General features: G+C 42.9%; 4 protein-coding genes across 9 annotated transcripts; 2 read left to right on the top strand and 2 right to left on the bottom strand.

Moving 5' to 3' along the window:
* Positions 1-12: 12 nt before the first annotated feature.
* Positions 13-4,955, bottom strand: prpf38b (pre-mRNA processing factor 38B). Of its 3 annotated transcripts, none has more exons than XM_085929505.1 (8): positions 4,523-4,955; positions 3,804-3,872; positions 3,271-3,422; positions 3,124-3,198; positions 2,221-2,264; positions 2,093-2,151; positions 1,262-1,497; positions 13-1,153 (listed from the first exon to the last, which is right to left on the bottom strand). In XM_085929505.1, exons 1-8 carry the CDS (start codon positions 4,718-4,720, stop codon positions 490-492), a joined length of 1,497 nt encoding a protein of 498 aa, XP_085785631.1. In that variant the 5' UTR covers positions 4,721-4,955; the 3' UTR covers positions 13-489. The 3 variants fall into 3 exon arrangements, with proteins under 3 accessions (XP_085785631.1, XP_085785633.1, XP_085785632.1); XM_085929507.1 differs by having other exon boundaries at positions 3,793-3,872; positions 4,523-4,671; XM_085929506.1 differs by lacking the exons at positions 2,093-2,151; positions 2,221-2,264 and having other exon boundaries at positions 3,138-3,198; positions 4,523-4,954.
* LOC147045962 (mitochondrial adenyl nucleotide antiporter SLC25A24-like) lies at positions 4,911-15,652 on the top strand. Of its 3 annotated transcripts, XM_085929510.1 has the most exons (12): positions 4,928-5,050; positions 5,121-5,193; positions 6,204-6,299; positions 12,509-12,635; positions 12,752-12,839; positions 12,958-13,069; positions 13,772-13,930; positions 14,010-14,162; positions 14,240-14,347; positions 14,443-14,610; positions 14,684-14,834; positions 14,973-15,652. In XM_085929510.1, the coding sequence occupies exons 4-12, from the start codon at positions 12,518-12,520 to the stop codon at positions 15,152-15,154; spliced, it is 1,239 nt and encodes a 412-aa protein (XP_085785636.1). In that variant the 5' UTR covers positions 4,928-5,050; positions 5,121-5,193; positions 6,204-6,299; positions 12,509-12,517; the 3' UTR covers positions 15,155-15,652. The 3 variants fall into 3 exon arrangements, with proteins under 3 accessions (XP_085785635.1, XP_085785636.1, XP_085785634.1); XM_085929509.1 differs by lacking the exon at positions 5,121-5,193 and having other exon boundaries at positions 4,911-5,050; XM_085929508.1 differs by lacking the exons at positions 4,928-5,050; positions 5,121-5,193; positions 6,204-6,299 and adding an exon at positions 11,530-12,380 and having other exon boundaries at positions 14,973-15,651.
* Positions 5,749-11,369, bottom strand: LOC147045963 (EEIG family member 2-like). Its single transcript, XM_085929511.1, has 11 exons — positions 10,986-11,369; positions 9,916-10,036; positions 9,733-9,762; positions 9,392-9,508; positions 9,249-9,295; positions 8,021-8,124; positions 7,701-7,781; positions 7,442-7,628; positions 7,197-7,333; positions 6,586-6,649; positions 5,749-6,462 (listed from the first exon to the last, which is right to left on the bottom strand). Exons 1-11 carry the CDS (start codon positions 11,126-11,128, stop codon positions 6,420-6,422), a joined length of 1,074 nt encoding a protein of 357 aa, XP_085785637.1. The 5' UTR covers positions 11,129-11,369; the 3' UTR covers positions 5,749-6,419.
* A 1,985-nt stretch (positions 15,653-17,637) lies between the features above and the next one.
* Positions 17,638-20,085, top strand: prkab2 (protein kinase, AMP-activated, beta 2 non-catalytic subunit). Of its 2 annotated transcripts, none has more exons than XM_085929438.1 (8): positions 17,638-17,747; positions 18,222-18,401; positions 18,478-18,635; positions 18,704-18,797; positions 18,860-18,974; positions 19,049-19,182; positions 19,247-19,315; positions 19,402-20,085. In XM_085929438.1, the coding sequence occupies exons 2-8, from the start codon at positions 18,243-18,245 to the stop codon at positions 19,477-19,479; spliced, it is 807 nt and encodes a 268-aa protein (XP_085785564.1). In that variant the 5' UTR covers positions 17,638-17,747; positions 18,222-18,242; the 3' UTR covers positions 19,480-20,085. The 2 variants fall into 2 exon arrangements, with proteins under 2 accessions (XP_085785564.1, XP_085785565.1); XM_085929439.1 differs by having other exon boundaries at positions 17,652-17,747; positions 18,206-18,401.
* The last annotated feature ends 30 nt before the right edge of the window (positions 20,086-20,115 follow it).

Genomic DNA, 20,115 nt, shown 5'->3' with positions numbered 1-20,115 from the left:
AAACAATTCCATCATTCATAAAAGTGTTTTATTAGAAAACAAAATGCAAGGGAGCAACAACCCAGACACATGACAAGCAAGGGTCTCAGCTGAACCCTTTGCGAACTCTACTTGAGGGGGATAACAACATTCTCAGGAGGTCTACAGAACCAGGAACAGAATCGCTTATCTCCCTTCTCAAAGATCATTGATGCATAAATGACATTTTCTTTTTCAAAAGAAATCAAGGTAGCATGTAGGCTAGGCCTGACTGTTGCCACTACGTGAAAGAATGCAACTCCTGCCTGGTGTGTCTTTGAAACATTATATACAAAACAAACAAAAAACATTTTCCAGGGGTCGAAACAATGAACCGTACAAAATTAAAAATGCCGATAGCTTACTAGAACGCGAAAAAGTCAAAAAACAAAACGACGATTCCGGGTGGCATTCAGTCTGTGAGACGAGAACTGGATAGAAGAAAAAAAAAAGGAAAAAAAAAACGTGACATTACTCAACACTGGGACTCCTTCGTCTGTCGCCGTGTTTGCCGTGGTCGTTACTGATCTCTCTCGGGTGATGGCTCCTCTCTCGGCTGCGACTGCGTTTGTGCGGGCGTTGCTCTCCGTCTCGTTCCTTCTCTCTACTGTGACTGCTGTCGCTTTTCCTGCTCTTCTCCTCGCCGCCGCTCTTGTGCCGCCTCTCCCGGCTGCGACTCCGGCTCGACCTTTTGGCCTTGCGCTCTTCCCTGTGCCTCTCCCTGTCATCTTTGTGCCTCTTTTCGTCATTTTCCCCTTTGCTCTTCCTCTCCCTGGACCTGTCCCTCTCGGCGGGTCGCTCCCTGTGGTGGTCCCGTTCCTTCCTCTTGCTCCTGTCGTCGCCTCCGTCGCGCTCCTTCTCCTTGCGCTCGCTCCTTTTGTCTCGGCTGCCGCTGCGGCTTCTTCGCCGCTCGCGTCGCTCTTGGTGGTTTCGTTCGACGCTGCGGGATCGTCTCCTCTCCCTCTCTGCCCTTTCCCTATCCCGCTCCCTGGCGTCCCTCTCCTTCCTCTGACGTTCCCGCTCCCTTTCCAGCTCGCGGTCGTAGCTGGGGCCGTGGCGGTCTCGCTCCCGGTGGTGACTCCTGCTCCTCGACCGCTTTGGAGAGCGTCTGGGGGTCGGTGTCCGCCTGGGGCTCCTGGGAAGAACGACGCAGTTCATGACAATGCCGTGCTACCGGCAAAAAAATGTGTGTTCGTTTGGAGGTACAATGCCAGCCCAAGTTTTAGCGTGGTTTTTAAATGACCTGGAACGACGACGTTCCCCTTGCCGCCCCGGTTCGTCAAAGGTCTCATCTTCCTCCTGGGGCTCCTTCTGAGGCACCTTCCGGGGCCTGCTCTTCATCTGCTGGTCGATGCTCTTCTGCACAGGCACCGGGATGCGAGGGAACAGAGTGGAGAACCACTCCAGTTTGGTGAGGAAAGAGCGCAGCATCTCGCCGACCGTCATCACGCAGCCTCCGCCCGCCTTCACGTCCAGCTCCTGGAATCAAATGGCGGCAGGGAGCCGACGGGGAAACGGCTTAACGCGTGCGCGGGAGCGTGGTGTCGTTGTTTCAAGTCAAAAGGCAATATGTGATGGCCAAGTACTGAGCCTTCACCTCTGTTCATCTAGCTTAATCTCTCTAGCCAAATGTGTCTGCCTTTAACTTTTACCACATGGAGGGGAAAACAGGTGAAAGTGTCACATAGTTTGGCTCATCTAAGCTTGTCTAGCAGACATCTGTACTCGCACAGTGAGCAATGCAAACAGATTAGTCCCACCCCATCTCCCGGGCCACCGAATCATCGACTTTTGAAATGGAGAGCAGATGAGGTGAGTAATCCGACTACACTGAGCTCGGTCGGTCCTCACTGTGCTAAAACGGGAGAGAAAGAAACACGAGTTGCCTCCTCCTTCCCTCTTCAGCATAATGGGAGCCTCGTGGAGCTTGTGACGAGACAACAGGTCACGGTGGAAGCACAGATGTGAGCGAGGGGGGCAGGGGGGAGGGGGGGAGGCAAGTGCAACCACCCCCTCCCCGACTTGAAATGTTTCGTTTGCTTTGTATGATGGAGAACAGCCGCTTTGCACTCACACACGCAAACCAACAGTGCTGAGATACACTATCCAATTCACCTGCAGCACAATGGGCATCTAAAGAAAAAAACAGGGGAATTAACCAGTTGTTTAGGATTAGGAATTATTGAGATATGTGAATATTACAATTAGGTAGAATGCAGAAAAGCAAAGGAGGCCTGGTTGCACACCTGGAATCAAACAAAAAAACACTGAGCACAACAACGGGTACAGCTGAACAATTTCATGACATCCGTGCATCAAAGTTTTCTACGGCAGTAAAAATGCTCATTTTTGATTGCCGTTACACTTAATTGTGGGTTTGATTTGCAGCAGTGTAAATCCTTGAGGCTTTTTAAGTATGCTGATATATGTTGCAGCTACTACCTGTGACTTTGAGTGTGTGTGGCTTTAAATGGTGATTGATGTGTAAGATTAACAGCTGGCTGTTAGCGAGCTATCTGTTTGTTAGCGTGTTTTCATGGTAAATGCCTGGGCATCCACTATGACTGTTGTTTGTGATATTAAAATGTTTTGGGGCAGAAAAAAAGTATTCCAATTTATCAAGACATGGAAAAAAAAAAATGCTCAGTTATCATTATTTTTTAATGAGTATTTGTATCTCATTAAGATTGTGCAGCCATACCTTGTAAAGTGCCCAGTGAGTGCAATAACATTGCTACATGAAAAGTAGGTTTGAATGTGCGCATCAATGCAAGTGCCAATTACAGAGAAATCTTTTTTGTGCAACTAGTCCTGGTCAAATCTTGACAAAACCATATGGACATGCCTTACAATAAATTACACATGACTAGTAAAAGATGTACTCCACGTCATTTAAGGTACTTACCCTGACAACAACCAGCAGCGTGGAAGTGAGCAAGTAACCTAGCTACTCAGCTTTGGAGGACAAAACTGAGGATAATTAAGCCAAATGAAGGCAAAGGTGAAAAATCAGCTATGCACATCACAGCAAGAGGGCAAGGGGGGGGGTTCAATTCATGGATTGCATGTGTTTCATGGAGAAAAATAGAAACATAAAAATATTACCAGGCATGACATACCTCCTCATCATCCATGAAGTCATCATACCAGTCTATTAAATCGGCTGGGGGTTGTGTGTATCTGGAAAAAGATTGAAGAGCACGTCAAAATCAGGAGCTCGCTGAACGCGGCCGACATGACCGAGAATCATACCGTATGTACATGAAGCCAAGTGCTCGGATGTAGGGAGAATCCGTGTGCGTGATGAGGCCCATCAGCTGTTTGCGCGTCAACTTGAGCGTAAACAGTTTGTATAGTAGACAGAAGGCGGTTGACACAATGCCACCCGTGCCAACTCCACGAACCTGGAGGGGATCAAGTTGAGAACATCTATAGACCGCATTGACACACTAAAACAATCAGCAATGTCCACTATTGGGCATTTGTGTTTAAAGGTTCGGGATCATTTGAATGTTTACAACTAGGGCGACACTGATGTTAGTTTTCCTAACCCTTCTTAGTGTGTTTCGCATTGAGCTAACAGACAGGGTAAGTTGTGTAGTTTGATTTAATACACAATGAATAATTCAAGTTGGGATAAAAATATTTGTTGCTCTACAATAATTGAATTGTTTATAATTGGAAGTCTATTGAATTTAGTCATATCCTATGATGTCAGTGAGGCTTGGGAGGACTACAAGAGGGTTGATGATGGGGAAAAGAAAAAGCACGTACTTCCCACTTACCCCTCCGCACATTCCAGTCTGACCTGCAGTCTTTCTGCTTCCTTTCTCCCATGGCTCAACGTGAGTCACCTGCATGAAAACACAATTATCAAGTTAAGAAAGTTGACATTTGTGCCAAGAATGTTCACAAGTTAACATGATCTGATTCAAATGCTTGACATGTACTCAAGTTGAAGTGATCCTTCTATTCAAATTTTGACAGGCTGACTTCTCTAACATGTTGCTCTTTTTTTGTTTTAAATGTGACATCTAAACAATAGCAACTTCTTCACATACTCAACATTTTTTGTGAATGCAGGCACTAGTGTAGGCTATTATTGAAATAATTCTGTAATTTAAATCAAGTATTGGAAAAATACATTGGTAACAAAAATAAATGCATACATTATTATGTTTGCACGGGCTATTATATGCTACCTCCATCATTTACAACCTAAAATCTGATTGTTCTTGCATATTAAATACAAATGCGCTACTACAGCATTGTTAGCAGTTAGCTTCACATATTTTGTATATTTATTTAGATCATTAGGACACGTTGTGTTAAGAATAATAAACACACAAATGCGAAGTAATTCCATTTGAGACAAAGTAATTTAGATACATTGGTGACACGCAAATATTTTCATTGAGATACTCGAACGTTGTAGCATCGACACGCTAGCATAGCAAGCTACTGTTAGCCTACTAGCATGCAGATTAGCATGGTCCAACGTTACCTTGAAATAGATTTCGTCCACAACTTCGTGGTACGTCTTAAGCTCATAAAGCTGAACTTTGAAATATGGCGAGGAAAGAACATTGGTAAGAATCATCGGGTTGAGATTCATAGTCTTTTCGTTGCCCCACAGGGGCAGTACGTTGCCATGTTTTCCGGACGCAGGCTTGTTCATGGCCTGGCTCCCCATGTTAGCCATGGTGGCTAAATACCGCGACGCCGATCTTTTCAAGTACGGTTGGCCTCCTTCCAGTTACAAATCCATCTGTTTTGTCTTTCAGTTGAATCCCGATTGTTGCCGATTTGGCGTGTTATCAGCGCAGAATCGGTGGGGAATCGACGATGACAACTTCCCGCCGTCGTCGTTGCAGCTAATGTGCTTGCCTGTGATGCTAAGTGGAACCGGAACTGGATGCTGGTGGTGAAGTGGTGCAGTGGGCTTTCGCGCATACGTCAATATGGGATGGTGGAGTACATATTTTGGGCTAAATGTCCTAAGGATGCTTTCATGTTGGATTTAATTACAAATGTGAGTATCAAGACTAGATATTTCAACTGTGATTCTAAAATTACAACAACTGCCTTTAATTGTTTTTAAGCGTTACTGACAACGTAGCAGATGGGGTCACCTGCTGTCGGACTCGAACGTAACCAATTGCAATTTTTCCAGAGGTGCATGTTATTTTCTTTTTTAATATATAAGACAGCAACTTGGTTTACACACCGCAATACTACATTTTATCGTATCTTATACGTTAGATCTTATTTTACGCATGTGACGTCACCGTGGCACAAAACTTGCGCAGTCATGATCCCAACGGTTAGATTCCCTTAACTTTTACTGGTTTAAATTAAAACGTTGTTTGCCACAATAAATCGTTTCAAAATCTAAATGCTAGCATGAATGTTTCAAAAGTGCCATTGGGCTAAAAATAAATAAATAAATATATATATATATATATATATTAAAATCCGACCTGACACAATATTAAAACAATTTAAAAACTTACCATAAACTGACTAATACTGCAAGTACACCATAGTATTTTATTTCATACAAATAAGCTTGATAGCACAATAGATCAAAGTGTTTATTGGCATTTTCTTGTTTTATTTTGCAAAGACACTCTAATTTTAATTCTGTGAAAAGTAATCTTTCAAATCCATCTATCAGTAGTGTATACCATCAAACTTGACTCGTAAAGAACATTCAAGGTTTTCCATCAATCTGTTAAGAATGCAGTCATTTATTGAGCCTAATTAAAATATAGCACTTAAAAACATTTTACAAGCATTAGTGTTTAACATTTATAAGTGCATTATTGCAAGACAGTAATTTACTTGTGACAAAACTATTTACACAGTATTGCATATAGAATTCATAGAACATAGTGCTGCTCATTGTCATAACTCCGTCACTTACCACAAGCGTAAACTTTGCGGTATTCAGGGTCACAAGTCATGATGAAGAAAATAAAATGCACGTGTCTTGATATTTTGTCAAATAAATAAAAATTCTGTGAAATGCTAGCTCATCCATTCTCACACATCCCCCAGATAAAAGATGCAAAAAAAACAAAATGGCATGATATACTGTACACTAAAACATTGAAAGTCATGTTGAATAATTTTGTATTCATGACACAAATAACCTTTTCTTGAAATGTACATCTGGATTCCAGGTTGACTGATGCCTGCTCAGTTGCCAAAACCCTGTTCATTGTGGCCTTCAACTGCACTTGTTGGACACTAGAGGGCTTTCGTGGGCTGCAGAAGCTGTAAGTAATTCTTCTGCTGTTCTGTACACAACTGCCGCCTCTCAGAGGGCACTTTGTGACGCCATTTCCTAAAATGCTGCAATACGGTACCCTTCACGATGCTCGCAGGCTTCTCAAAGCTTATTGCTTGATCACCACCTGCTCAAATGGTCCCGCTGCAACCCTGAAAGAAAACGGCGCACGTGTTTCGATTTCAAGAACAAGGACAGACATGTGGCTCTTAGATTATAATTGGACTTAATCCCTGAAATGGAGAAGACACATTCCATAGTTACATAACACCCACCGAGTGTGCTGGCTTCCCAAAGCTGTGCTCCCGCCAGGACCGACAAACAATCTGAGTCCTTCCTCTGTAATGACAAGCCACACACACAATTCCAATTTGTGAATATTCAATAAGTGTCACTTTTTAAAATCAGTTTGGCGTTATGTGGTTAGAAGTGATCATGGGATCGTACCTAAAGTACCGAGGGCAGCCAGTGCATCATGCCCGGGAAGAGTTCCAGGCGTTCGGATTGATTTAAATGAGCTCCCGCTGGAGCGTTAACGGGGAAATGTCGCCCTCTAGCGGACACGCCGTTGTAAATGAATGGGCTTTCGCACTTAGTGCAGATGATGTCATTTCGCCACTAAGTGTTAGGGCCAGATCGATCTGGATTTTTTTGGGTTAATAATTTGGCAGAATAAATGAATTGATTAATCGGATGATGAATTAACCAGTCTGATGTAAGGTTATAAGAGTTCTTTCAATGAATGATAAATTCAACAGCCAAGCAATGGTGTCCATTTTCTACCTCGCCACCCACCACAAGCGGAGCGCTCTCCTGCAAGTGCACTTTAACGTAATTTGACTCCATCGGCAGGATGCGAACTGACTTCCCAGTTTGCCGTACACACCCTCTGTACTGGAGTCCAAGATACTGTGGCTGAAATCCTGGCCCTGCAGGATTGTGTCAATGATGTCGTCGGCGTTGACCCTGGTGTCGTTTACCCTCGTCAGCTGATTCTCCATTGAGTTCTGCTTGACCGGATGTCTAATTCACACACAAGGTGGGGATACTGTGTAGACGTGGCTTGATGGCAAACGCACGATAGTTTATTGACTTCAAAACCGTTTGAGCATATTCACGGGCGTGTGTTACCTCGAAGCTTTTGCAGCTGAGGAGTTCAGTTCCGTAGTGTGTTGGCAGCTTGCGGCGTTTGAAGGAGAGGACCGGCTCTCCTGCTCACTGGGCTCCGGGATACTGCCGATGCCGGTCGAGGCAGAACCTCCTGACGCGGTCCTTCGATGGCTCAGATCTGGTGAACTGGAATGATTTGAGCTGTAGCCTGTAAAATAAGATCAAAATGATAATAGGGCATTTTGTATTTGTCCCAGAGAGGAGATATGTGTGAATGTACCTGAAACTTTGGACTGTTGACTGGTGTAGCTGGATGTTCTGGTGTGACTACCGACAAGCCTTTTTTCTGGAATTGGAGTCCCTGTGTAGTGCAAAAAAAAAAAAATCAGCATTTGAGGAGGACCTGCAAATTCTTGGCCAACTTAATGCTATGGTGAAATGTTTCTTGTGGATGTTGTAGTTTGCCTTGGTGAAGGATCGCAAATGCTTTGTGGTTCAAGTTTCCTCAACAATGGCTATAGCGGCCTCTGCTGCCTCAAGTGGTAAAAGCAGACTGGCCGTCTTTGGGGTTTATTAGAGTCTATTTGTGTGTATCAGTACCTGTTGCTGAATGGGATGTGTGCATGTCTCCTCCCTTACGCTCCTCGAGGAGACACTCGGACTCTGCCTGTGGTATGGCCAATGTCATGGCTGTGGATGAGGGCCTGCAAAGAGAAGTATTTGGACATTGACTTACAACTTGTTGTAAATGAGAAAACCTTTATTAACGTTACAGGCCCTCAAGAAGTCATTATTGCTTAGGTCAAAGCTAAACAGCTGACGCAAGTTGGAAGTGAATGACTCACGAGTTGATTCAAATTGTCATCGTTTTAGTAGCACGCACCTCAGCAGACACACCTTTTAGTCTTTACACACGCCGCAAATGACGAGGGCGGGGAATGCGTCATAATTCCGTTGCGCCGGGCCGTGCTATAAATTCTTCACATGCAGTGAGTAACTGAGTGGGACGAGTGACTGTGCTGCAACGCGACTACACTTTAGGCGGTTTCCTGGCTGCAGCTTGTGTGTTATTATCAGAGGAGCCAAAAGTTGAACTCCCATTTAAGAGACTTTGAATCTCTCCTCTTTCATTTATAACCACTTCAAACAACAAGGCATACAGAGGGATAGTTTTTATATTTGTATTATTTTAGATGCTATTTTCTGTTGTATTCTGTTTTTGCAACTACAGCAAATATTATTTGAATGTTTTTCTAGGTTTGGGAAAAAAAAAAAGAAAATCTTGATCAAACCTTATCTATGCACAAGTTACTTGAGTCAATTTAATGGGAGTAAATTCCAGCGTATTAGATGAAAGTGACAACTGTGCACAGGGGAATTTTCTTTACACGTCACAAGCTTTGCCAGAAGCGAGCGATTACATCACATCCTTTTCTATGAACTGTCCGCCATCCAAACAGGGCTTGACTCTCCCTCGGTGTTGATGTTATCACTGATCAGCTGTTTGAGATAGAGCGTGAATGACCGGGCGGCGAGTTATCAGCTTTTAGATGAAAGCTGAGGATCAAAACTATACTTTCCCCTTTGTTGGTAATTTTCACATCAGAAACAAGCAAGTGCGTCAGCGGACTGACAGACAGGATGCTTGGTTTGATTTCCAGAACATATAGTGGCATGCCTTGAAGTCAGTACAATTTGAAAGTCAAGATTAGTGAGCAGAGACTCAAAGGGTTTTCTTATGATAAAGACAAAAATTGAATTTGAAAACCTCCCTTAGCAATTATATTCTAAACAACTTTCCAATTTGAGTCAAAGAGGGCATTCTTACGCTTTGAAACAGGGATCTCCAGACATAAGTTGTGTTGTGATGACAACCTAGAAGACAAGGGAGAGTTTTTTTTTTTAACTACATTTCATGCTAGCACCATCTATTATGGTTTTGAGACGAATGTCGACAAGTTGGCTCGGTACCTTCAGAATGGAATTGTCCTGTCTGGTTTTCTTGGTGTCATATCCCTCCAGGAGACATCTTCGTGTAGTGCTGCCCGACCCGGCAAACTCAGACAGGTTTAAATCAGCAAAGCCCAGCTGCACACCGATAAGAGAAAAATCAAAATATTGAGGAAACAAGACCTGGCTAAAAGAGTTAATTGTTAACAGCCTGGATTTTGAATTACAGATATTTTAATTTGTAAGCCGGAACTTAAGAACATTCACTGTGTGAATAATACACCAAAGTCCTGTTGGCCTATAAAAGTCGTGATAACATTGTTCCAATGGATTATTGATTTTGAAACTCATGGAAGAAATACCTTCGCAAATGCTTTCCCACCCTTCAATTCCTGGAATGACAAAAAACACAGAAATTAGTTTGCATACTCCAGGATGCAAATTGTATCATTTTATTATAGATCGCGAGCATCTGTGGGTTTAATATTTTTGGACTTCATATTAGAAATTTTACAAATCGTGGAGACTGGAAATGTGTGGCGTACCTTGCGCACCGACACTCGACACACACATGGATCCAGCACACCTGTCCGGGCATTTGCGCTCATCTTACACATGAAGGAGAATCGCTTCCTCCAGCGCACACAGTTGGCTTGGACGGGCTCCCTGGGAAAAAAAGCACAGTGAAAAACTTTAAAATCTGTTTGTGGTTTAAAATAGCATTCACATGAAAGTGACAATTCTGACTGGATGTGGTTAGAGCCCCAGAAAATAGCGTGCACACAGTTTGGTTTGTCTTAGTAAACCATTGCCATGGTGATGTTTTGACAATTAACGACGGCGCTGGCACGAGTTTGTGTCTCAGCTCATTTTTCCACAGTGACTCATATTGGATGAACAGTTGGCTTTTTTTTCTTCTTTTTTTTTCGTGCAAAGGAAGGAAGTTATTTGTCTTGTTTTGGTTATCACTATGGTGTCCTTATAATGTCTGCACATAACACATATAGAGTGACAAAAGGTGACACCAATGCTCGTGGTTTTGAAATATATCAGTTCAATACATAAATATATCAATTTAGCGCCAATTAATTGCTAGTAAGTAATGTCCATTGTACAATAACTAAATATTCCATTGTATATTTTGGTAATATGTCTGGTGACCGTGGGATTGTAGGAAACGAAATTTCGATCTCTTGACATGTGAAGAAATTGACAATAAAGCAGACTTTGACTTTTGACTAAGTTAAAGTACTTTTTTGTACAATAAATAAAGTGAAAATATTCCCTTGTACCCAATACCCACATACAATGTTAAATTACTCACTTGTGCAGTAATAGAAGTAATAAAAAAATTGCACAAAACTACATATGTTGAAGTATTCCCAATAAATTAAAAATACTCCATTGTACACTAAGCAACACTTCAAATATTCTTAACTTTACTTTCAATTTAATAAGTAAACGTCATCTACTCAAAGTAATGAACGATCACGTACGCCAAACATCATCAACTCCATTTCATACACAATGTTTACTAAGTCAACACCAAAATTTCCAAAAATTTCGGGTGATGTGACCGGCTGCTAAAAATAGCTGGCAAAATGTCCAAACTCACCGGGAAGACTCTTGAACGAAGGCGCCGTGTCCGAGTCGAACTTTGCAAAACAAGACGCCGTTGACGAATGGAACTGACGACAGCTCCTCCAAGTCGAAGTCCACTTTGAATTCGAATCTTTTTTTCATGAGAAAAAACGACATTCTCGGTGAAGTGGGACGAGACAGACTGCGTTGCACTGGACTTTCTCGACTGAGTGCTGCCCCCTCAGCTGTTTCAAAACTTTTTCAAACCTCATCCGAACTTCTTCCTTCCCAACCGCTACTTGTTGATCGAGACGCTGGTGACGTTGCATCATTTCATTGGCTGCCACGCTGACAAATTTCATTCACATTTTGCCATTCACATCTCGCTCGTCGCTCCACCACAAATACTCTATGTACTTGTTTTTTTTGTTTTGTTTTTTTGAGCAGACGTCGACGCTCCAGTCGTGAAAAAGTCATAAAAAGCAACTGTCCGTCACTAAACGACTCAAAAATATGACGAAACTACAAAGTCAATAACCACTGTTCAAATTCACTATAAAATTAAAAATAGAAATCGTATTGCAGTCATGCAGGTAAACATTTTTACTATAGGAACCAGCTCTTCTATCTGTGTTTTTAAGTAAATTGCTTAGTATTGTACATGAAAGAGCATATAATAGTTTTCGCTCAAATTTTAAAACAATACATATTACGAAAAATTGCTAAATTCAGTGGTTCAGCAATTTGCAATGAAATGTCTCCCTCAAGCGGCCAAAAACCGCACTGCACTTGAGGAAACCTTACACTGCGTGTTTCAAACGATACGTCCGTGCTGATGGATGGAGAGATTAGGCCTGGCATTTCCTGCTTCCTTCTCTCTTTTTCTAGTGCATTACACATACTGGCAAGTAAGACGAGTTAACCTTCAGGACAAAATGCTACAATCCTCCCGTCCACGGATTGTGTTCCCCGGAACGTTTTGTTATTCCGTTGTTTTTCCGCAGAAAATGCCAGCCGTCGTAGCTCCGCCCTTGTAAGTACTGCAGTTCCCCCTTAGGAAAGCCACGGAGCTCTTTACGGATTGTATTGCCAATTTCCGAAGAACGATTTCGACAATACATCTCTAGAGTTTTTATTTTTGAAGCTCCAACGTCGTGGGTCGCTGCCAACATGGATTAAAAAAAAAAAAAAAAAAGAAGATATTTCGTCTTGCCCTCGCTGCTTGCACACGACCTGCCTGCCCTGCACCATGATTCGGACGGCGCTGAGCGGTTTACTCCCCAGAGCCCGGTGCTGGGATGCCGACAGTGAGCGCTCCTACCAGGACCTGTTTGAAAAACTCGATGCGAATAAAGACGGTAAAGTGGATGTCGCAGAACTACGTGCGGGCCTGAAAGCAATGGGAGTGTTCCGACAAGGTGCTGCTCAGGTACAGCCCTCCCTCGGCCAGGAACTTGTGCGCACTCGGGGACCCTTCTTCGAACGCCTTTCTTCTGCATGCATTCCATCTGGAAAGTGTTGGAAAGAATGAGCAAATGTGTGTGTGTGTGTTTGCAGAAAATTGTGATGAGCGGTGACCAGAATAAAGACGGCAGTCTGGACTTTCAAGAGTTTACCAAATATTTAAAGGAGCACGAGAAAAAACTGCGGCTGACGTTCAGGAGTCTGGACAAAAACAACGACGGTAGGAATTGCATCACCGTTCAAACATTCTGCAGGAATTCACACATTCTTTCAGCTCCGGAAGAGAAAAAAACACGAGTCCACTGCTCAATTATTCATTTTGCAACTTTACGTCAGGGCGCATTGATGCCACCGAGATCCAGCAGTCCCTTGCAGAACTGGGCATGGAGATCAACAAAGTGGATGCCTTGAAAATCCTACAAAGGTTTTTTTTTTTCCCTCACCAGTATTTTGTACTCTCACAAGCCACTCAAGTGGAATTGACAAATATTAAAAGAGTATTCAATGTCCCTTTGCTGAAACCAAATTTGTGTTTCTGCCAGCATGGACATCGATGGCACTATGATGGTTGACTGGAACGAGTGGAGGGAACATTTCCTGTTTCACCCCGCTCACAACCTGCAGGAGATCATACGCTACTGGAAACACTCTTCGGTACGTCTCATTTGTACCCAAATCAAGTGCATGCTCTCCAATCAACTTGCAGTCACGTGTTTTCCAGTCCGTCGCTCTGTGATAGCTTTTATGGATTTTTCTCTCCGCAGTAAACATTTCGGCTTAGGAAAACTGACTGTCGAAAATAATTAGGTCACGTTTGTTATATCACTCCCGCTGGCTCTTAATCCAAATGATGTGGCGAGTGCCAAGTCTGTCATCATAATATTGTATGATGCTTGAGATATGGACAAAAGTATTAGAACACTTGAAGGATCTGATCAGCAATTTATGTCCTCATAAATGAATAAAAAAATGGTGGGAACAGATGACCTGGCTAGCCACTGTGGTTTCCAATTTCTGTTTTAGTTCATCACATAACTTGAAATTAGTTCTGCACCTCGCGTGTTAGTAGCAGACACGCAGCTTTTGCTTTTGGGAAAACACGGCATATGTTTATTTAAATAGCTGTGAAGTGTTCAGTTAACTCCAGCGCAGGTCATTGTTTATTTTTCTTCACTTACAACTGACCTTTAAGTGAAGTACCGATTGTTCATTTATTGTACTATGTGACTGTTGCGAGTCTTGAGTTTAATATTTAATCGTCTTTGTCGGATGCAGACGGTCAACGCTGACATCACACTTAGAAAAAAAAGAAGGACTTTGGAGTAACTTGTTTAAATGAAGTCCTGTGGCGCGCAGGTGCTGGATATAGGCGACAGCCTCGCCATCCCCGACGAGTTTACGGAGGAAGAGAAAAGCTCAGGCGGTTGGTGGAAGCAACTCGTCGCAGGCGCCGTGGCGGGCTCCGTCTCTCGCACCGGTACGGCCCCGCTCGATCGGCTGAAGGTTTTCATGCAGGTAAATCCGCTTAGTTTGTCTTTCGTTTGGATGAGGAAATGTAAAAAAAAAAAAAAAAAAAAAAAATGATTTACTGCAGGTTCACTCCACTAAAACGAATAAAATAAGCCTAGCAAAAGGTTTCAAGCAGATGATTGTCGAGGGAGGCGCTACTTCATTATGGAGGGGCAACGGTATCAACGTTTTAAAGATCGCACCGGAGACGGCCATCAAATTCATGGCGTATGAGCAGGTAACAACCATCTTAGAAGCCATTTTGGATGCCGACGTACGGCCATACACCATAGTGTGTTATTTTTTTGATTGCAGTTCAAAAAGTTGCTTTCATCAGAAGGTGAAAAAATCGCCACCCACAAAAGGTTCATGTCTGGCTCGCTAGCCGGCGCTACTGCACAGACTGCTATTTACCCCATGGAGGTAACATTTCTTTCGAATCAACCACTCAAACTATATAGATTTAAAATAACAGCAGTTGTTTTCTAACTGTGCACTTTTTTGTCCCGTTCCTTCAGGTATTAAAAACTAGACTGACACTAAGGAAAACCGGCCAGTATTCGGGAATGTTTGATTGCGCCAAAACAATCTTGAAAAACGAGGGCGTCAAGGCCTTCTACAAGGGCTACGTTCCAAACTTACTTGGCATTATTCCCTACGCGGGGATAGACCTTGCTGTTTATGAGGTACCCAGACCCAAACGTTGCGTACCGATGAACTAAAGTCCACTCCTGAATTTATTATTCATCTTTTCTGCAGACTCTAAAGAACGCGTGGCTAGCGTACCACACCAAAGATTCGGCTAATCCAGGAGTTCTTGTGTTGTTGGGTTGCGGGACCATTTCCAGTACCTGCGGACAGCTGGCCAGCTATCCGCTGGCACTCGTACGCACGCGCATGCAAGCAAGAGGTAAAGCCACTTGAATTTACCCGAGGGATGAATTCAATAGGCAAATGTAAACATGAGGAAATATTTACCTCTGGTAATGCAAAACAACTAACAACTGTTCTAACAACTGTTTTCATTCACAAATGTATTTCTTTTCAGCATCCCTTAATGCTTCAGACCAGCCAACCATGAGTTCCCTACTCAAGAACATTGTAGTCAAAGATGGCTTTTTTGGACTATACCGAGGGATCCTGCCAAACTTTATGAAGGTCATCCCGGCAGTCAGCATCAGCTACGTCGTTTACGAGTACATGAAGATTGGTTTGGGAATCAGCAAATGACACTGCGAGCAAACAAGTGTGGACGGAGCGGAATGACCTGAAATAGCCGGCATGACTTACACCAGTTTACACTGCTCAGACAGATGTACTGTATTGCACTAAAAGGATGTTCTGCTGTTAGCTAAAATATGAATCGTTTCTATTTTAAGCATGCGTTTTTTTCGTCTTTCTGCTGCTGAGACATGTACACAGTTTGAAAACAATACTTGACTCAAAAGACGGAACTGTATGCAAATGCAAACATAAAACTGTGAAAATACAAAACCGAACAGTTTGTCTAATTTGAAATGTTATCTAAACCAAAAAAAGTGAATTGATGGTTCTGTTTAATGAAAATATTTACTGCTAAGTCAACATTGACTCCCAATTTATTTTTATTTTTCTTAGAAAAGAATGACATCATTCCTCATTAAACTGGCTACAAAAACTAGATGTGTTTTGACAGGAATATTTCTGCAAGAAAACCTCACTTGTTTTAATGCAACAGACACCTTGGCTTTAATGTAATTTTATAGCTTCGGTTGGAATAATTGAATGTACTTAGATACAGAAGGAGGCTTTCAAAACTCATAATATAACCAAATTAAAAGCCTTTTCCTAATGCAGCATTTTAAAATTTTATTCTATTTTTGTGGCTAGTACTTTGAATTTTGTAATGCGTATAAACACCAGTAATGAAGCACACGGCACAGTACAGTTGCGTGTACTTGAATTAGTTTGCTGGCGGCGCTGCCACACACAATATGGCGAACGTTTCGCAGTCGTGGCGCAACCCACTCAAACTTTCTATACATCAATGCGTATGGAGGAGGGTAGTCGGTAGTAATGTGCATTCCAGTTCTTTTAAGTGAAGTGAATCTTTAGAATCAGATCACTCAAAAGATTTGCTCAAACGAATCGTTCAACGTTCAAAAGTGCCACACCCGCCCTCAACCCCACTTTCTGATTGGCTGTTGGATCCGTGACCTCATTCGGACACTCTTTTAGGTACAGCGCCTTTTTCAGGTGTACCTAATCACAGGCCACTTCATTAGGGAAAAATCATGGTCAAAACTTAAATAAAAGTGAAAAGTGCCACACCCGAACAACCCCCCACTTTCTGATTGGCTGGTTGATCTGTGACGTCACTTGGACACAGGTGTATCTAATTACAGGTAATTAGGGAAAAAGTTTAACTGAAAGTGAAAAGAGCCACACCCGCCCTCACCCCCACTTTCTGATTGGCTGGTTGATCTGTGACGTCACTCGGACACTCCATTAGGTACACCGCCATTTTCAGGTGTACCTAATCACAGGCCACTTCATTAGGGAAAAATCATGGTCAAAATTTAAATGAAAGTGAAAAGTGCCACACCCGAACAACCCCCCACTTTCTGATTGGCTGGTTGATCTGTGACGTCACTTGGACACAGGTGTATCTAATTACAGGTAATTAGGGAAAAAGTTTAACTGAAAGTGAAAAGAGCCACACCCGCCCTCACCCCCACTTTCTGATTGGCTGGTTGATCTGTGACGTCACTCGGACACTCCATTAGGTACACCGCCATTTTCAGGTGTACCTAATCACAGGCCACTTCATTAGGGAAAAATCATGGTCAAAATTTAAATGAAAGTGAAAAGTGCCACACCCGAACAACCCCCCACTTTCTGATTGGCTGGTTGATCTGTGACGTCACTTGGACACAGGTGTATCTAATTACAGGTAATTAGGGAAAAAGTTTAACTGAAAGTGAAAAGTGCCACACCCGCCCTCACCCCCACTTTCTGATAGGCTGGTTGATCTGTGACGTCACTCGGACACTCCATTAGGTACACCGCCATTTTCAGGTGTACCTAATAACAGGCCACTTCATTAGGGAAAAATCATGGTCAAAGCTTAAATGAAAGTGAAAAGTGCCACACCCGCCTTCACCCCCACTTTCTGATTGGCTGTTTGATCTGTGACATCACGGACACAGGTGCACCTGATTACAGGCCACTTCATTAGGGAAAAAGCTTAAGTGAAAAGCGCCACAGTGATGGGTCTTTTTTTTTTAATATAGTTAACAGATCTGAGATATCTCAGATATCAGAGATATCTGTGATATCAACCAACTCATAACAACGTAAAACATACATAATGTCATATAAAGCAGTTAACCAAATGTCAGATTTTAATTCACGTCAGATTAATTGGTGAATATAAAAACAAGGAATAAAACACCAGACAAGTTTGAACATAAATGTTTATTAAAATAATAACAATAACATAATAGTCAGGAAAGTCAGGATTCGTTCCCTCACTGATCCGTTCTCGCGATGAACTGGAAATGCAGATCACTGACTCGTTCACTCACAGATCCGTTCAGTTGGGGAACAAGAAATGGAATTCACGACTCGTTTGTGAACCTCTTTGTTTTATTTTACGGCGAGGTGGCACCAGCTTCAATGCACATTACTGACACCTACTGGTTGAAGTCATATAAACTTTAGGAAATGATTCGTCCACTCTCGTGCACTGAAAAGACTCGTTCGTTTGAACGAATCGTTCACTCACGAGCCAACACTCGTCCTGGTTGAAGACAGCAGCACTGACAAACACCAGCTGATTGAGGTGAGTTCGCCGCCTCTTCTGCAACACATTCTTTAATAACTAACTTTTCTTGCGTTGCCATGTTCTAAAAGCGACACCACGGGCGTTTACCAACACCAAAAAGCGGCCTGCTCGTGGTGACAGCCAATGGCTTAGCCTAGCGACGCCACAAGCAGCAGCTAAAAATACACATGTCTGTGATGTGTGGAGAAAAATACGACATGTTCACCTTTGCTGATGGTTGTCATCCAAGGTTCTGGATGAAGGAGCTCTGCAAACATAAAAAATATATAAGTCTGAACGATGACCATAACCAACTTAATGTACACTAGCAACACACACAACTAATAATAAATAAAATGGGAGCACGCACAGGAGTAAAGTTGGCAATGCACTACAAACTACTTCAGAGAAGCAACAAAATGTCTTCAACCATAACTATATTCCAAATAATATATTTGTTTGTTCATTTGCTTTAGTTTTTTTTTCTCCCAGTGGTGTAAATGGTGCGGCGTGATGGGCAACACAAGTGACAGAGTGTCTGCAGACCGCCATGGAGCCAAAGCTCATCGTTTGGAGAGCGGCGGGGGTCACAAGGACCTTGAACCCAGCAGCAAGATGATGGACAGTACGGACGACCCCAACATCTTCAACACACGCGGGCCGGACTCTAAGGTACGGCAGGAACACACGGTCCGATTATTACAAACATAGATGTTCCTTTAATTGTAGTTATTTGTTGCAATGACAGCTGTTGGGAGAGAAAGATTTCACCCCAGATTTGGACAACCTGGTGAAAACGGTTCCTCAGGCTCGTCCCACGGTTATCCGATGGGCTGGAGGAGGGAAGGACGTCTACATCGCTGGTTCCTTTAATAACTGGGGCAACAAGATACCGCTCAATAAAAGGTATCAAGTTGTGGTTAGAAATTGTAATTGACTTGAATGTCATTCTGTTTTTTTTTTCCTCGACAAAGCCACAGTGACTTTGTAGCAATCCTGGACCTGCCCGAAGGAGAGCACCAGTATAAGTTTTTCGTGGACGGGCAATGGGTGCACGATCCCGCAGAGGTACGTTTGACTTCTTGACCTGCTGAGAGATTTTCCACCCAATTTTTATTCTTCTTTTCCAGCCAGTGGTGACAAGCCAGCTCGGCACCATCAACAACCTGATCCAAGTGAAGAAGTCCGACTTTGAGGTGTTTGATGCCCTCCAGGTGGACTCTCTGGAATGCTCTGACACATCAGGTCTTTCTACTTTTTTTTTTTTTTTACCAAAGACAAATTAAGATGTGGCTGACTAATCCCACCTCGGCTTCCAGATCTGTCCAGTTCCCCTCCAGGTCCGTACGGACAGAGTCAATACAAGTTCCGACCCGAAGGGCATTTCAAAGCTCCCCCCATACTCCCTCCTCACCTTCTTCAAGTCATACTCAACAAGGACACAAACATATCAGTAAGTGGCAACTCGTCATCTTTTTTGTCCTTCTCTGTGATAACACGTCCTTCCGTCTCGGCAGTGTGACCCCGCCCTGCTGCCTGAACCAAATCACGTGATGCTGAACCATCTGTACGCGCTGTCTATAAAGGTATGAGAACAAAGGACGTTGCTTAGAAACCTTTTGCGTAAATGAACCCTCCTTAAGATTCAAATAATGGCCTTTTGAATTTGCAGGACGGCGTTATGGTGCTGAGCGCCACCCACCGATACAAAAAGAAATACGTCACCTCGCTGCTCTACAAGCCCATCTAATCATCGCATCCGCTGCTGCGGTGCTAGCGCTTGGTGATAGCGTCGCGTCGCTCATTTAGCGCCAAAATCTTCTACTTGAAACACCTTTTACGGTTTAAAGACACCGGCCGTGGCCTCGTGTCTACATTCAGGGCTATCGAACAAAGAATGTAGCAGCGTGCATGTGTAGTTTGAATCACTGTGTGTGTTTATCTTGAATGTTTTTGCTGCATGTTGTGAATATGCATGTCATGAGTTGCTATTGATCAAACAAAGTGCAATAAGAAGTCTGATGATGTTTGATACCAGTTCAGTATTTCATATTATAAACATCAAATGTTTTTGTTGTGGTTTTCATTGATTAAATAACACGTTTGTGTTGCTGAGGTGACCTTTATCAGTATCTTCGCTATGCAGTTGGTGTGCGTTGACTATTTTTATTCAAGCGGGTGGTAGTGTTACGTCACGTGTGTCATCACTGACAGCGGCATCCGAATCAGACGGCAAATCGTGAATTTTACACTCGTACGGATGTTTCGAAATGCTTTGCGGTCAAATGTGGAAATTGTTTGCACAAAGTTGTACTTGTTCAAAAAATAAAAATGGAGAACCTTTTGTTACCTCTAAGCTCGACAAGTATTGTGGTTTAAAAACATG

This window comes from Syngnathus leptorhynchus, chromosome 14 (genome assembly GCF_054491065.1).
Source record: "Syngnathus leptorhynchus isolate UIUO chromosome 14, UIUO_Slep, whole genome shotgun sequence".
In the NCBI taxonomy this organism is placed as follows: Eukaryota; Metazoa; Chordata; class Actinopteri; order Syngnathiformes; family Syngnathidae; genus Syngnathus; species Syngnathus leptorhynchus.
This window is presented reverse-complemented; position numbering and strand designations above follow the sequence as displayed.